This window comes from Magallana gigas, chromosome 7, assembly GCF_963853765.1.
Source record: "Magallana gigas chromosome 7, xbMagGiga1.1, whole genome shotgun sequence".
Taxonomy (NCBI): domain Eukaryota; kingdom Metazoa; phylum Mollusca; class Bivalvia; order Ostreida; family Ostreidae; genus Magallana; species Magallana gigas.
This window is the reverse complement of record NC_088859.1, coordinates 32049667-32068252: the sequence shown is the minus strand read 5'-3', so window position 1 is coordinate 32068252 and position 18586 is coordinate 32049667. Positions and strand designations below refer to the sequence as shown.

Genomic DNA, 18586 nt, shown 5'->3' with positions numbered 1-18586 from the left:
TGTCGTAAAATCAACAAAGCTGATGTCACCATGCTAATCTACAATTAATTATTGTACTCTTCACACGTCACTCAGCGCTTGATGATCACGTGACAGAGCGCCGCGGTCGACGGTGACTCGTGTTTCTAAAATATAAACACAACACAAACAAATATTCAACTGATTTAATATTCATTGAATACTTTCACTTGTTTTTAATTGTTTTCACGATATTAAAGTTGAATACTGTTCCTTAACAACTTGTTCTATCAATAATTAATAGTATAGGCCATCATCAGTTCTCGGACGAAATTCAGCGTTTATGTATATGATGGTTAGTTTAATTGTAAGTCAGAGTGATATTAATGCTGTGGTTACACGATTGCTTGTTAGGAGGATATTGATGAGAATCGCTATGATAATAGGGGTCATTGACAACATTACTACACCCAGGCTGAGACCGAATGTGACCCGTCGAATACCCTTCACTGCTGACGTCATGAACATTTCGATGCTGAAACAGTTGTGGTGACGTGGATATCGCAAGCGAATGCATTTCCGATTTTGCTTTCTTTAGAGGCTTGAGTTCTATGTATTTAGGACCTGTGTTTGTTTGAGTCAGAGATGACGGAATGAATGACGATTCGTCAAACTGTTCCGATGGCATTCGAGAAAAAAACGTTTGAATCAAGTCCGAATCCGTGACGTCGTTCATGTTGTAGAGAGGGTTCGAATCAATGTCTTGAAGTTGGGAAAATTCTTGACCGTTGTCTTCTCGAAGTAAGCGATTCGAGTCAGTCTCTATGCGGTTTGTAAGCGCACACTGGTTGGAAAGTGAAGAAATGTTTCCAAATTCGGAATCGAAATTTTCTGTCTTTATCTTAATGGAATGAGGATCAGAAAACGGTTTAGGTCTCTCCAGGCAGGAGCTACTATAGAAGTCTCGTGTATCGTAACAGCTTTTGGGAGTCCGGCTGTAGCGCTCAGCCGGGTTGGGAAATCGCTGACCTGACGTGTCCGTGTAAGGGAATCCCCTATCAGATCCTCGATACACTTCGAATCGTGGATACGATGTGTCTGCGTGTCGTGGTGTGTTTGCGAAAGAAGAGTTGAAAGCCGATAAAGAAGGTAGATTGTCGTTTTCCGGAAAAGTCGGTTCTAAGGCATGTTGACGATGAACAGCGTTATAGGTGTAATTGCTGTCCATGGTCGGTCTTTGCCAAGGTGAGGGCGAAGCTTCGTAGATCTGTGGGGTGAAGGAGGCGGGACAAAGGGGGAAGTTCGCTCGTTCGTTGTCAACATGTGTTTCCTTATATTGCATTCGGACGTGGGAACACGTGCATTCAAATGGCGGACAGGAACAAAGTATATCAAATCCTGAAAAGATGGAACAATATTTCTCATTCATTTTAAATATACACCTGCAGAAGACTGTGGTTTAAGCACACGGGGCAATCAACTGGGCTCTAGCAAATAGAGAATGTACGTCATTGATACATATATAGCTACTTACCGGGATAAACTTTCGTTGAACGTTCTTTCGTTGACGACCATAACATCTCTCGTTTTCGTTTTTTGTGAATTATCCCTGACTGTTAAACAAAGGTTAAATATTAATTTTTATTGAAATTTTGTATCCGGCCAGTCAAACACTGATATTTTATTCTAAAACTCACCACGGGTGATTTATGTTTCAGTTTGTGATGCCGCCTCGCTTCCGCTGAGGACTTGATTTCCGGTCTGGGATGATCATGAACTCCTTTGGCTTGGAAGAAGATGGCGTTGTTGATATGTCGCCAGAAGTGTGTCACTGGATAGCCACAGTGTCCCTTACACGTCATCAATTCCAGGTGACCACGGCAGTTTGGTCCGGGACATTGCTTACCTGAACATTATACATGGAAAAAGGTGTAAGATATTCAAGTTTTGGTACGTTTGTTTGTGTCATTGATAGCAATAATGAAAGTCAAATTTAACTCTAAAAGAATGGGACCAATCTGTATCATTTGAAATCTTGATTCCTTACGATAAGCAGGGTAACAAACCTATCTGTTTTCTCCTCGCTTTGTCACAAATGGCGGGCCGAAGGTGGACTTTTTCTCCGTTGGGTAAGGTACAGTCGTAGGAACAGACGAACACTCCCAGACAGGACTTCTTGAGTATATGGGCGTTGTGGTTGTTGGTGTTCCGCATGGCCCAGCCGCTGATGTGTCGGCGGGCGTCCTCACAGTTACTGCTGTATACAAAGCGGTTGTTACCGTCCGGCCATTCCTGGAAATCGTCCACCTCACACACCTACAACACAGTAACAGCTGCCATTTTATAAAAAATATATATAATAGATAAATAAATAAATATCAATTAGAGTTACGACAAAGTCAGATTTTTCAAGTCTCACGAAATACTAGTAACTATTTATGAAAAAAATATGTAAAACCATTCATTTCTAAAGTAAATCAATTTATTTGTACATGTGTTAATTTTATTTTTTTTGAAATTGCGTCTAAACAAGTTATAGTTTATCTAAAGAGTAGTTAATAATAACTTCGTATGTAAATTGTCAGCTCTTATGTTAAACTTGCAACTTCAAATTCCTTAAATTGGTGCTGAATTTTTTTCCTACAGAATTCTCCCTTTGTATAACAGTCATAGAATTCATGTCTATTATAGTTTTGATATAAACACATCTATACATGTAATTGGATGTTAAACTAGAATTTTTAGTGCAATTACTATCTAATATGCCTTAACCATTCACTTTCTATGTTACATCTTTATAAAAGAAAAAAAGAAGAAAATATTATTCTTAGCGACTGGCGGATTAAAAAAAAAGAAGAGAAATATTCTTTAAAATAATCCTTTTTTCATTAGTAAATTTGAAAATGGGGAAATAAGATAGCGCAAATGCCCATTTGGTTTAGTTGTAAAATACAATTTCAAATTTAATTTCTTCCAAATAAATATACTTCATAATGTTATAATACAAGTTTACAAAAGGACGATTTCTAACTATATTCAGTTCTTACTGTTTTGAGAAACGATAAGAAAAAAGAATAAATTCTGAAATTTTGGTGGTATCGAACCCACAACATAAAAGTTTTAGCTCTATAATGTTACCTAATGTCTGGTGCTCTGATCCCTGAGCCAAGTGTATACTTCGACTACAAATTTACGGACTTGTATTATTTTTCTAAAACGGTCAATTGTTTGGATACAAAATTGCATTTTTAAAGTGTAGTGAGTCATCCCTCCACGTGTTTGTTAATTAAAATTGGTTCGATTTCTTCTAAACCTTATACATGTATAAACTATGACAAAAATATGGAGCCCAGACCGACTCTATAAAAGAAAAGGCATTGAAGTTTTTAAAATGACACCATTTGGAGGTTTTGACACACATATGATAGTTTAAATCAACATATTCCAAGTATTTAACATATTTAAAGGTTATAAATCGATGTTATGGTAAATGTACACCGTTTTCAATAATTTAGGAAAATATATGAGATTTCTTGAAATCTTTATTTCATATAGTATCTTATCTGTCCTCATATAGGCAATTTACACGCCTTATTCACTCGTCTTCTTTAGCAAAATTTTAGCCCCTTATATTTACATTCGTGTATTAACAAAATGACAAAGCATTTTTGAAAATAGCTCCATTATTTATATATTCATAAGGAACTATGAGAACTGTGGAACACTTGACCAGGGGTATCACCACCCTAATTTAGACTGAGGGGAGTCTAAATATTGTCTGCTTGCATATTATAGTAATCATTATTACATAACTACTGATGGGCTGTACTGTCCTAAGTTGTACTTTCTGAAATAAACAACGTCTATACATGCAATCAGTTAAACTGTTGAAAAGCGTTGTCAAAGCAAAATAATCTTATTAGTTTTCACATCAAATCAAGAATTATTTTTTAAACTTATCAAGAGTTCAGTAAAATAGAAATAAGCACAAATAATTTTTATATTAAATTTAAGGTACGGTTTCATAAGAACTACATGAAAATTATGATTGGGGAGTTAGGGGGGAGATGACTGAAGACATTGCTAGACTTTTTTACTCACCATGGGCAGCGTGCTATCATTGATGTCCCACTTGTGAGGTTTCTCGGGACCGCTGTCGTGGAGCGGGGCCTGATAGCAAGGTTCCTCTGTTAGTGTCATCCTATAAAACACACAAAAAAAACCCTGATCACCACCCTCCATAAACCCGTCAGTCTGCCATTACATAGCCACATTATAATTCAAATTATCCTCTCTTTCTAATTTCGGGTTACTTCATCACCTCCCAGTCATTATAAATTTCGGCGCTGAATGATTTCATATAAATTTATGATATTGATAAATTTATTATGTCGAGGATCGGAGAAAATTGTTTACACTCTGACAAATTTATTTTTCTTTTTTATGACACGAATACACGCTTTCACACCCATGGATTGCGTCCAACGAACAATGGGCAATGAGTTGATTTCATATTTTCTTTTTTCATCACACGTGCATGCGCAACTTCGTCGGGCGCATTAGGGAGACATGGATTTTAGCGGAGTCTATCTAGCTGTGAATTTATCATCAGGGAGGTGTTATCATATGATAAAAAGTTTGTTGCTGTAACATTTTTCTGCCTGTCGCGCGACCTCCAAATGGAGTCCACCTCAATTAGAGGACTCGATATAATCCCTTTTGTCCCTAAACCCCCAGCACTTGACTCGCTTGGTTCTAAATGGTCACAAAAAAATTTTACAACCGGAAATTTTATAACTTTCATCGCAGAGTTTAAAGATTTTTGTGAGTCGTTAAATAGACAACAATTGAAAAATCACGATTCTGATGACAATGTCCGAAAAAAATCATTTGCATAAAGTTATCGGCTCACATGGCTTTTACAAAATGTTGAATAAGAATTGTTTAGAATAACGAAGAAAAAAAATTATATGTATACTTAAGAACATATGAATGAAGAATTGTCAAAATTTTAATTAATAAGAACACGCGTGCATATATTAATAATTATTCTTAGGATAAAAGCAGCATTTCTTGCAATATTCAAATGTACCTTTCCGTCTATGGCTTCTTCTCGTTAGTACTAGCACAATATTACTAATCATTTTTAACTATATGAATTAAACGATCGACCGAGTGTAAAATTGTTCTGTTGAAAATAATAAACAATTATTCAAGTAATTCAAAGATGACACGAATTATATTCGCAGTATGTTAATACAATATCATTATATGCAAGTTTTCTGATTTTATACATAAATTCAAAAATATATAAATGTCGAAGAAATAAGACGGAACTAACCTGGCGCGCGCCCTCGCGTGTCCGTAACCGGTGTCCTGTTAACACGTACCCCCATTAACCCCGAAAAAGAAATAATCAGACACCAAGTGAATATTTCGTCTCGTATATTTCATAATTTCTAGATAATGAAGAAACCCTCTGAATAAGACATTTGCATAAACTCAATCAGACCAGTGAAAGATTTGGGTAAAGTGATAGTCGGGTTGGTTTCCACCGAAACCTTTAAAGTGACAGAAAGATGGAGCGAAGAGAACATCTTCCTATTGTCGCGAAGTATTCCGAGCCCCAGCTGGCTGGCGAGCTTTAGTTTTAATACTTTGTTTGCGATGTTTTATTTACATGTTTCTTCAATTCAAAATTTAGAATGAGTAACCGATTTTTTTTTCACCAGAAAATTTATGCAATGAATATTGGTTGTTCAAATTATCAAATACATTGTGATCAAACCCCGGGAATTTTTACCCCCCTTTGTTGTGAAAAGTTCATTATAATAAAAAATAACTTACCGACTGAGTATGCTTTAACCAAATATAAATATATCTTTTTAACTATCATTTTGCCAAAACGTGAAATATTCTTATAATCGGCACTATCGATCAATTTTCAGGTCTTCGACCAATCGCAAGCGCCGGATTGGTGTAGTCCGTCCCACGAGGAAATGAGCGCGCACCTGTGCTTCCATCATTAGGTCAAGTTCTGTATCGAAGAAGAGGATTGTAATATCTGCAAATATTTAATTATCCTTGCATCTGTCAGTATGAATTTTATTTCACAACTTTAACATGTCGGGTTCACAATCGTTAAATGGTTATTAATAAAGGTATATCGAGTGGGCTATTGAAAGCGCCATTTTTCTTCTAGGGCTCCGTGTCCGAGTTTGGAGTGGACCATATCGATGAATATTTGACGTCTTTTGTGGTTTTTAATTCCCCTCGACAGTATTTTTTTCCCTTTTTCTCTTCTACGTGGGTGTCTTATTTTCGTTCAATTTCAATTTGTACATTTCAAATGATAAGAGTAACATTTCACAAATGTCATAAACAAATCTTTTAATTTTTGTTACAATAAAAAAAAATTAAAATCAACAGCTATTCCGTTGTCTGTTTGAAAAAAAACCCAGGTTGTCTGTTAAAAAAAACAACAAAAAACAGCGAGCGCATCTGAGCAACGATTTTCGTTTCAATATTGAGGAAATTTAGACTGTCATACAGTCCTAGAAAATTGTCATTAATAGATTCATTATTGTTACATCTTTTGGCACTGACCATTACGTTGACTGGGATGACACCCCCGGTAACTCCTCATTATTTCCATATTACCCAAACGTGAATAGGTTTCTTGCAGTGAGAATTAACCCTAGCTCTTCTATTGTTACTCACCCTGGCCACTAATACGTAGCGACGTGCTCTGATCTCCCCCTAAGAAAGGTTTCCGCGGGTTAAACGCCGCGACCACCTAATCGCCCGAGTGGACGAATTTGGACAGCAATCTGCAAAAGAACAATACGTACAAGAGGTCAATCATAAGAGGAGAAATTGAATTTAGATACAGCATTATCTAGCTCAAGTGGTCAGCGGGTTAGGGTAGCCCCGGGGTATTTCTACAGATGCTGCGAGACAGTCTATCACCGGATATCCCGTTCCATGCTCCCTCCACGGAGAATCCCGCCCCCTAAAAAATGAAGGAGATTTTGGATACTACAGTATTTTGCATAAACCCATTTTGAATAAAAGAAAAGTTTTCAAATTTTTAAAATTCAATAAAGATTCAGCAGAAAAGTCATAGTTATCGGATTTTACACGCAGTGGTATGATAATGTAATGAATGCATAACCTAGCCATTTTTCAAAAGATTGCAATATATACAATGTGACAATATTTATTAAGATTGAATTTACGACCCCACATTACTACGTATATGTTCCTGTGCAGGACAGAAATATTTCAGCAGCGCATAAATTGCACATTATAATTCAGCACGTGCCATCCGATTTATTGCCGACAGGATCAGAACCGCGGCAAATTAAACGATTCAATTAGGAGCCTCCAATTGGTATTGTTTTATAACCGATATTAGGGACATTTGATCCCGTCCAAATTTATCTATGAATTAGTTGGGGGACAGCCCCAAGGCTTCATGCATTTTTGCTTTTTTTGGCCAGGACCTGCTATTCATCTTGGCCTTTGGTCATCGGCAACCTGTAATTTTCTTGTACTTGGCACGTGGGAAAACCTGCATGGACCGATGTCCCCAATTCCTATATATTTACTTAACTTTGGTCAGTTGGGGTGAAGGGTCGTTTTTCAGGGGTGAATCTTCCTGTTCATAGAGTCGAGCACACGCGAGGAATATCAATCTTATCTGTACAGATGTTATTTTAAGATTTGTGACAATGGGATTAAAAATCTCAAAAAGCCTCCCCTCGCATTTATCATAATTTCTTGCTATTGCTGACGGTACTCTATTTGGTCCAAAATATGCGTTACAGTGTCAAGTTGCGGGTAGGCGATGGCGCGTCTGCGTGCATGTCTTTTCATCCTCCCATTCTCTGGGCTTTTACTTTTTTTTCAAAAAACTTTTTTTTTAAATTGTAGAATTCTGATTATACGGGCATTTTGTTAAACACTCGCAGGTTTGATATGGTGAGCAATGAGTACGTATAACGTCTAGGTGACATTTCATTTGATACACCATATGGCCACATGCGGGAGGATGGTTTGACGGGGATCCTTTTAACTACTGTTTTATTTCCTCTTGTGCAATGATGATAGCGACTTCACTTCTCTGTAATTACAACGAAACAAGTCTTAAATTAGCCCCCTTGTTCTGGGTGAAAATTCCTAAATAGATACATTTGCTCAATAAGGAAATTTAATTTTGTATTGATTCCCTTCTTTTCTTAATTGATATTTTTTTTTCAATCGTTTTCTTCAATTAACCGATGAAATTGTCTCACTGAGTTATTAGCAGTAGTGAAATAAACATGGGGACTTAAGAACAGATGTACTAATATATATTTCAGTACATATGTTTATCAGCCTTCTTTCGAGAAGCAAAATTGTATTTGTTTGGCATATGAATTATATTTATATACATGCATATCCAATTGCTCTCTCTCTCTCTCTCTCTCTCTCTCTCTCTCTCTCTCTCTCTCTCTCTCATGGCAATTCTGATAAGTCGTTAACGAACTATGGAAAGAATCTATATGTTAATTCAAAATTTAATAAATAGAATTCTGGTTATGCATATCAGCTGACAATTCCACTTGCATTTGAAGAGGATCGGGGATGAGGGTCACATCGTATATGTATCCATCGCTCTTTTCTCTCTTTTTTTTCTAGCCTTCCTTTTTATATTGATACGTGCATTTTTTTTTTTAATATATATGAATGTAGACAGAACAATGAAATGTTCTCTATAAATGCAAAATAAATAATCCTAAAATTTAATATTTTAGGACAAAGTTACTTAATCATTGAAATCTGCCTTGAATTCCAAGGATGCGTTATTGTGTGTAAACTTAAGAGAACCACGCTTCAATGTAGTTAAAAATTTCTTAAAGGGGATGGAGACACATGTAAAACATGCTATAAGTGTTTGTCCAGTAAATATTGCAATATCAAACACCCCTCCTCAGTCTTTTAATGCTCTGTAGAGTCAAAAATCCGTCAATTATTACTAAGTCATGCACGAGGTTGCTTTGATATTGAAATAAATAAACATATTGCAATTGTCCATATGCAATGTTGAATCGAACGGGGCCGCCACTGCAAACAAAGTCATTTAATATTGTGCATCAACAGATCCCGATTTATGAGAGAGGACACAAAAAGGACCCTCCTAAACATTTAAATTTCTGTATGCTAATGAGGCGATGAATGGGAGAGAGTAAGAAAAGCCAGCGGACCCCCGCACTATGGAATAAATTGACCACCTGGTATTCACTTTGAAACTAGATGTGGCAAAAACCGTATTACCAAATTTTATATTTTTTAAATCTTCGATTTCACCGATTTAAATATTTTTTATCTGAGTTTTGTTTTTCCTCATAGTTTTGCAGAGCGTTTATTCTTTAAATCGTCGAATTCACACATGTTTTTTTTTTTTATCTGAGTTTTGTTTTCTTTCATATTTTTTTCAGCTAGTGTAGTTTTTAGTGTGTTTTGCTGAAAGAAAAAGAAGTACAAGCGAAATTTTAAGCTTTACTTGTACTCGCAACAAACCACATCAAACCAGTCGAGATGATTTCCGAACCGAAACGATTGAGAAACGGCATTTATCATTTGATATTAAAAGTCCTTACGACATTTATTGATTTTTTGTCGAAAAATTGTTTTAAAAGAGAAACAAATAGTTTATATGTAACTTCTTTTTTATTTTGATGAAGGCATATTCGATTTTCTTATAAGTTATAACGCCTTAAATATCGGATACGTAGTAATAACTGCATGTTTACTAGTAATTAATTTGGTAAAATTAAACTGAACGATTTGATTTATTTTGACATTTGCTTTGGACAAAGCGGTGTTGAAGTTTAAATGCGAGCATACTGAATCCCCTCTGCAGTGTAAATCTGTCGTAACGCATTGACAATCCAATCACTGAATTTCAAATAGATGATTAAAAATTGCTTTGAAAACGGTTCATCTTTCGCCTCTTCACGACTTCATCAGAATTAGGATTTAAAAGCCTAAAGTTGGTTAATCGGACGTCGATAACTGGGCATCTGGACATGCTTTAGAAATACATTCCTTTTTCTTAAAAGACTTCCATTCCAAAGGCACATTTTTGCGTGGCTCGCACATTTTCTTTTTATTCAAAAGCATGTTTTATCGATATTCTTTCTGTAGATAATTTTTTTTTCATTTACTTTAATCCCCCCAATCTTTTTGAATCCAAACACATGTATATTTTACGCAACACTTGCTTACTCTCTAATAATAATCATCCAACTTGAAAAAGGCCTCACTTTATTAGACACCGTTCGATTGAATTTTCAAAATGAATATCAAATAGAACGCGCGACAGGCGTAATTTTATACAAGCGATTTCCAATGTCAAAACGAATGTTTAATTATGAATTTATAATGTGTATCAAATTGTGCAGTGAAAGAAGTGCTCAGTGCTTTATGCCGTCAATGTTTTCACAGCGCGTGGTCAAACATTTCGCGCGAGTTGACCTTGATGACTTGAACGACAGCTACAGCGGAGACACCGCACGTGCATCTGGTTTGATGATATTTCTATTAAAACTTCAATTGTTCAGCGACATTTAACTTAACGAAAACCTAGTGCTTTCGTATGAATTGAATCGTTTGTGGTGACACAATTTGCGGATATTCATCCCCTCTTTTGTGTTACCGCTACTTGATTGTGGTAGAATTTCTGTACTTGCAACCACCAAATTTAATATAATCTATGTATAAAGATTATAGATATACATGTACATAATCAAATGACTACTTACATACACAACCTTTATACATTTATTCTAAATGTCTGAAGACATTTGAAGAGGTTTCCCCAAAACTGAAGCGTCTTTGCACTTAATTATTTTAAAAGTGAATGTATTTCGCTTTTTTTTTTTTACCTTTTCCGAGAAGAAAATGAAATATCAAGAGAAAAGCATTTCATATCCATTAATAACGAAAATCCTTCAATAGCGTTTGCATGTCTGCATGTTAGACAGGTCCCCTTATGAAACAGATGGACCTGCAGGACCTAAACAATAAATGTTTCAGTCTACTAGAAAATGCAACAAGGCTTCATAAATTTTTCCGACAAAGGACAAAAAAATATCTTAAAGATATCAGTTCCATTTGATACTGTTTGAGGAACAAGTGGTTTTTAAAAGCATTGATTTACCTGTACCGTTAGCAGGAGGGCGTGAAAGGTAAACCTTTGAGGGATTCACCCCCATCATAACTCTCACAATGCAAAGCGTAACCCGATACAGAGGGATTGTTATGACGTTAATTATACAAAAATTGGAGTGTAATTTGAATGAAACTACATTTTTTACATCCATTTTATTTTCAGAACGTTGCAGCTTAGAGATGGGAATAAAGCTATCTTGGCAAAGGGATATTCCTTGTTTCTTCCCTTGAATAGTCAGTTCAGGGTCTGTACCGTGTTCCGGTTGATCTGTTCTGTTTAATATCTTTAGATGACAAAAGATGGATTAGTTAAATACCATTTGATCAAGGGGACGTTCATAAAACGATCTATCCGATTCATTTGTTGTGATTTCAGATAGCCTCTTTTGATTCACTCTGTAAACATCGATATGTATCTCACTTTGACGTTTGACGTCTTGATTTCAATTCTCAAGCAAAAGAAAAAACAGTGTTCCGATATGCACGTATGTTAAATAATTACACGTGCAGAAATGTGATCCCCACAGAGTGGGTCTCGGGTACCTGCTACTCAGTTCTTAGCCTCACTGTATCCGTCGCCGCTATCTACCCTAGCGCCACGCGACCAACAACAGCTCTTTGACTAATGAGTTATGCAACTCCTTCGAGAAGGTTACCCAATCCTTTGCGTCTTTTCAGACCGTGATTTTCATAATAACCTTCCTTTTATGGCTAATCTTCGCCTTCACGCGCCTCTAGCACGAGTCGCTCTTTAAATAAAGGGAATGTATGTGGGGGTCGCGTTTGCTCTTCGTCGTCTTTGCAACGTAAACTTGGCTAGTTTTTGCAGTAACAATTTGTGCGGGTCCCGTATGGGTTCGTGTAATGGAAATGTGCCACGTCGCGTGCTGCAATGTGAAGAGTAGAATTCATTAAATTACTGCTGGTTTACACGTGCGTAATGTCAAAATTAGGACCAAAAGGCTAATTTGTATTTTAATACCTATATTCATGCGATAAATCATTGCTTCTGAAAGAAACCATAACAGAGGTTCATGGCAAGTCATTGGCGCATTATTTGTTTAGTATCTTTGTATTTAAATCAGTATGTTGTATTTGTATCTCATTCATCTTACTTCTAGAGTTATTTCCTAATTTTTATCTTTTTAAAGACAATAAATGCAGATTTGTAGCTATCAGTAGAATCAAATATTTCCTGTACATGCTTTGCATGAAAAAAATATCCATTAAAGAATCCTTTTTTAAATTTAAAAATCTACATAAAATTGATTGCATACATATAAATGTATATTATGATATCGTAATGCGTACTACATGTAGTAAGTATAAGTAAGACTTGCCATGAAACTAAAAGTAATTAGTTTGATTTAGTCACTAATGAACGGAAAAAATTCTGTGAGCAATTAATGAAAATATATTAGTAAATTGTCTTATTATATTTGAATATTTGCAAATGCCAAAATTTTAGATTTCAGCCTATTTGTGGCTAAAATGAAAATAGACGTACAGTTTTAAATCATTCATCTCCCCTTTTGGCAATTTTTCACATAATCGCATAGAACAGCTTAACAGAAATAAACTGCTATCTTCGGTAGGCTTCGTGTGTATGAAGGTACTAGTTACCTAGCGAACATCCTAGGAAAAATACAAAACGTTGACAAAATCAATATTTTTTTATTTGAACTTTGGTTTTCCTTTAAAACCTCGATAAAATTGATAACTATTATATTTATCAATTCTCATTAAATTAGACATTTTTAATGAAAATAATTTTTTTTAAAAGCCTTAAAAATAACTGACGTGCCTTCAGCTGAGGCAGAGTTACAATACAGAATTGAAAATTTTGAATGTAAGTTAAGCTGACTCGGAAAGAATGAAAGCGGATATAGGGTGATTTGAAAGTGATTTGAAGTTTGCTGCATATTGTGCAAGAGTAGTTTTGTTTTCGTTGTATACAATTCTGATTTCTGTACTTAGTTACGTTTTACTTGTCAACAAATTAATTTCAAACATTAAAGAAATATGTCAACTATGAACACGAAATGCGTATTTTAGTAATAATTCACGCTTGGACCAGACATGATATAATCGTTATTGAGTGAATGTAATCAATTGTAATGATTACGATTTAAAGTAATTGAAACTAGTCTGTAATCGAACAGATTTTTATTATTTGTAATTATACAAAAGACGAATAGTGCCATAATTGTTAACTCGTACATACAAAAAACATCTTATAATAATTTTTTATAAAGAGAAATCATCTCATAATCCCGAGAATTATCTTTTTATTTCGAGAAAAAAAAATGTCTTTATTATGGGAAAATGTCTTGAAATTATGAGATCTGGCTCTTTATTTTGTAGAACAGATATTGAACCATTAATTGCTTCGTTTTGCTAAAATAGGATTGTTTGCATCACAATCATAATAATATATCTACATGTGTATCAAAATCGGTATAAAAATTATTATTGTGTGGCAGATTCATTCATTTTGGAAATATTTACTTTATAAACATTTTATTTAATTATTACGTTTTTGAGTGGTAGTATAAGAGGCACGAGTTGGAATCTTGTAAGATTTAACTTTTTGATAATGACATTGGATTTGAGAGATTATCACCTTGCAGATTCGACCATATATGAAAAACTATGTACAATAAGATAACTGTTAGAACGTTATCTCGCAATAAGGAGACTAACATCTCGTAATACTACATAATTAGAAAGTATTCTATTTTTAATAATAACCAGATAAATGATTTGGTTTTTTATATGCCAATATTTGTCTTTCGTAAATAAAGAGCAGTATTTAGAAAATATCAATAAAAAACTATGAGTCGAGTTAATACTTTTTTTATTTTGACAATTAAAAATAAGCATACAAATAGCGTAATCACTGATCAAAATTGATGGAAATGGGAAACAAAATATTTCAATTTCTATAATGAATAAATGTGCCTCACAATCATTGTGACACAGATTTTGATGTAAATATTAATTTTAAAAAAATGAAACCTTAAAGCGATGTAAACAATCCAATTCAAAGAAAAATGGTATAAAATCTAGAAATATTTTTTCAAACCAATTTTTTTTAATGGACGAGTTAAACCTTATATTTTTGAGAAAGTTTCTTACAATAACCATATTTATTGTCATAATTACGAGATAATTATATCGAGATCTTTTTTTTTTCGTCGTAACAACTAGATATTTACTCGTTATATCGAGACAATTATCTCGTATTGCAAGACTTGTTCTCATTATATCAAGATACAATGTATTTTTTACATGACACTTTTCGTTTTCAAATCTTTTGTACCACTAAGTGAACTTTATTAAATATACTTTTAAAAAGATACTCTATGAGTTCATAATATGTAACCAAGATTTCACAAGTTGAGATATTCGATTATTTATCGATCACATCCTATATCGCAGGTTAACTCCCAGCGTGTTTCAGGTGGACTCCAAAAAATGTTGATAGTGCCTTGTGTGAGGACGCACTACTCAACATCAAGTGACCACAGCGGGACTTAAACCGGCGATCTTTGCGTTATAAGCTTCATGTAGAGTATAAAAGTGAATTTCAGACCAAAATAAGCTAAGATACCAAGTATTGTAAAAACATATTCACACTGATATACTGTATAAAAGAATAAAGCACACGAGAGACGAATATAGCCACATAAAAAAGTACATTTACTTGTAATTACGAGAAAAAGTCTCGATATAACGAGTTTATTCTCTCGTTCTTACGAGAAAAGATCTTGTAATAAGAGTTAATTAACTCGTTATTCAAGAAAAGATCTCGTAATAACGAGAAAAGATCTCGTAACACCGTGAGAAGATCTCGTTATTACTAGTTAATCATCTCGTAATTACAAGAAAATATATCGTAATTACGAGTCGATTATCTCGTAATAACGAGAAAAGATCTCGTTATTACGAGAAAAGATATCGTTATTACGACGTTATTATCTCGTAATTACGAGAAAATATCTCGTAATTACGAGTCGATTATCTCGTAATAACGAGAAAAGATCTCGTTATTACGAGAAAAGATATCGTAATTACGGGAGAAGATCTCGTTATTATGAGTTGAGAATCTCATATTTACGAGAAAAGATCTCGTTATAACGAGTAAATTATTTCGTTATAACGAGAAAATATCTCGTGATTTCGAGTTGATTATCTCAAAATTACGAGAAATGATCTCGTAATAACGAGTTGATAATCTCAATTTTACGAGAAAAGATCTCGTTAAAACGAGTTAATTATCTCGTGATTACGAGAAAAAATATCGTTATCATGAGTTGTTTATCTCGTAATTACGAGAAAAGATCTTGTTATTACGAGAAAAGATTTATATAAAATCGTGCGTTTCTGAAAAGACCTTCAAGTCGTCTGGTTCACTCTTTCAGTCTATCTTTTTCTTTCCAGAAACCTTAATTCAATTTTGATTAATTTTTAAATAACAACGGTCATTATTCAATAGTTTTTAGAAAAGTGGTCGGATTTGTCATTTTATCTTATATGACAAGGTGGAAAGAACTTCATGTAATTCTACTTGTTATCTTCTATATCATAATCCCGAAGTAAATACCAGGTAGTCTTAGTCGTAAAAACACAATTCTATTTGTTACAGATGACTTTAATGACTATATAGTTTCAATCATGGATATACAGAATTAACCCAAATTGTGTTTTATAAACCTATATGTATATTGAAAACAATTAATTTTGTATATTGACATTTTTGAGTCTAAAAACAAATTACATGTATCCTTCTGATTGATAAATAGTTTAATTAATTTATTAATCAACCTGCTTTGCCCCCTCTTCTGAAATATCTAAAAAACTGAATGGTCCGATTTTATATCAACTTTTGTGTATGCCTTTAAACGATGATTATGCTAAGTATGTGTATAATAAAAGACATTGCTGTAGTTCATATACTCCACATAAAGATCTTTTCTCATAATTACGAGATCTTTTCTCGTAATAATGAGATAATTAACTGGTAATGACGAGAGTTCTTCCTTGTAATAACGAGATCTTTTCTCGTTATTACGAGATTTTTTTATGGTAATGACGAGAACTTTTCGTTATACGTGATAATTAACTCGTAATAACGAGATCTTTTCTCGGAATAACGAGCTAATTAACTCGTTATAACAATATCTGTTCTCGTGATTACGTTATCTTTTCTCGTAATAACGAGATAATTAATTCGTAATAACGAGATATTTTACTCGTAATAACGAGATTTCTTCCTCGTAATAACGAGATCTTTTCTCGTTATTACGATATTTTTATCGTAATGACGAGAACTTTTCGTTATACGTGATAATTAACTCGTAATAACGAGATCTTTTTTCAGAATAACGACCTAATTAACTCGTTATAACAATATCTGTTCTCGTTATTACGTTATCTTTTATCGTTATAACGAGATAATTAACTCGTAACAACGAGATAAAAATATTTTTGTGGCCCTATTTGTCTTTCGTACAATTGAGATAAACAGTAAAACAAAAAATAACAGCACAATTCAGAGTAAAAGAATTTCATACTGAGATACGGATTAAAACAATTCTATTCAAACACTAATTTAATTAAGCGATAATAAAACTCCACACTGCGATATCGAAGAAAAAAAAGATCCCTTACAATGAGGTACTGGGTAAAAACAGTCCTTCAGATTTAGAAACTTAGTAAAACAAAACTATACAGCGGGATAACGAGTAAAACAATACACCAAATAAATACGCCACACTGAGATTATAAATTAAAATATATACCTCAGGCTGAGATACAAAGTAAAACAGTATTTTAAATTGGAAACTGAGTAAAAACAATACTTCAGATCGCGATACCGAGAAACAATTACATGTACTTTCAACTAAGATTCCGAGTAAAACAATGTTTAATACTGAGATACAGAGTAAAGAATATAATTCACTCTGGGATTTTGTGAAAAACATTAATGTTTCACACTGAGCTACTGAGTATAACAATACTTAACTCTGAAATACCGAGTCAAATACTTGAAACTAAAATACTGAGTAAAACAATTTTCCACAATGAACTACCGAGTTAAACAATCCTCACACTAAGATACCAGTAAAACCAATACTTTACGTTGAGATACAACTAAAACGTTAATTCACTCTGATATGTCGAGTATATACTTTTCATTGAGATTCTAAGTTCAAAATATACACTTTACTTCACACTACGAAACAAAGTAAAACAATACCTTAATTGAGATACCAAGTAAAACTATACTTCACACTAAGATACAGAGTAAAAATGGTAATTCGCACAGAAATACTTCAAACTGAGAAACTGTGTAAAAACTATTATTAACTCTGAGATACAGAGTAAAACAATACCTCACATTGAGATACGACGAAAACGATCGAAACTTCACATTGAGATACCGAGAATAAAATTGTTTTCCCGGAGATACCGAGTAAAATCATACTTCAGAATGAGACACTAAGAAAAAATAGATTTAAAAATCGAAAAGATAATCTTCGCTGAGTTTTAGGGAAAAAACAATACTCCAAACGGAATTACCGAGTTACACAATTCTTTACACTGAGATACCGAGTAAAACATATTTAAAACTACGGCTTTAAACAGAAATACCGAGTAAAACAATACTTCAAAATTAGGAACCAGGTAAAAAATACTTCATATAAAGATTCCGAATAAAAAGAATATATTATACTAAGATACTGAGTAAAACAATACTCAATACTATACACTGAAATACCGAGTAATACTATACTTTACACTGAGATACCAAGTTAAACAATTCCTCCAATACCTAGTAAAAATGATATATCACGCTCAGATACTGAGGAAAACATATTGTAAACTGGGACTCAGAGTAAAGCAATACTTTTCTCTGAAGTACCGAGTAAAAACAAAACTTCAAACCGAGCAAACTTAAAGTATATTTTACAGAGGAATACCCGGTTAAACGATACCTAAGTTGAAATAACATCATATACTGATAACAATAAAGAAATAATGAGTAAAAACATTCTTTTCAACATTATTTAAATACTGAGTAAAGCAATTCTTAAGACTCACTTAAAGGGGCATGGTCACGATTTTGGTCAAATTTTTATTTTCTGTTTTTATTATTTACAATGCTTTAGGAATGCATTTCTAATGATCAAATGAAATTTGGGTGCCAGTCAATTATTTTTAAGCAAGATTCAGGGCGCTCAATTCTTCGTCATGTAAACAAGGCTCGTGCCCTGTTTTTGTTTACATAGGTTCAATATACCGGTAAAAAATCTTTTTCAAACTGACTTGTCTATCTTCCTATTCATTTTAAGCATAAATAAACAGTTCCTTCATTTGAGGTCTTAAACTGGAATTTTCACTTCAA

The 18586-nt window shown here is 33.8% G+C and overlaps 1 protein-coding gene across 3 annotated transcripts; it reads right to left on the bottom strand.

Moving 5' to 3' along the window:
- Window positions 1-188: 188 nt before the first annotated feature.
- LOC105318404 (chorion-specific transcription factor GCMb) lies at window positions 189-6776 on the bottom strand. 3 transcript variants are annotated; one of them, XM_066067151.1, is made up of 6 exons: window positions 6679-6776; window positions 4060-4159; window positions 2025-2274; window positions 1656-1864; window positions 1493-1571; window positions 189-1356 (listed from the first exon to the last, which is right to left on the bottom strand). In XM_066067151.1, the coding sequence occupies exons 2-6, from the start codon at window positions 4156-4158 to the stop codon at window positions 320-322; spliced, it is 1674 nt and encodes a 557-aa protein (XP_065923223.1). In that variant the 5' UTR covers window position 4159; window positions 6679-6776; the 3' UTR covers window positions 189-319. The 3 variants fall into 3 exon arrangements, with proteins under 3 accessions (XP_065923223.1, XP_034312748.2, XP_011413817.3); XM_034456857.2 differs by lacking the exon at window positions 6679-6776 and adding an exon at window positions 5300-5326; XM_011415515.4 differs by lacking the exon at window positions 6679-6776 and adding an exon at window positions 5806-5945 and having other exon boundaries at window positions 190-1356.
- Between the last annotated feature and the right edge of the window lie 11810 nt (window positions 6777-18586).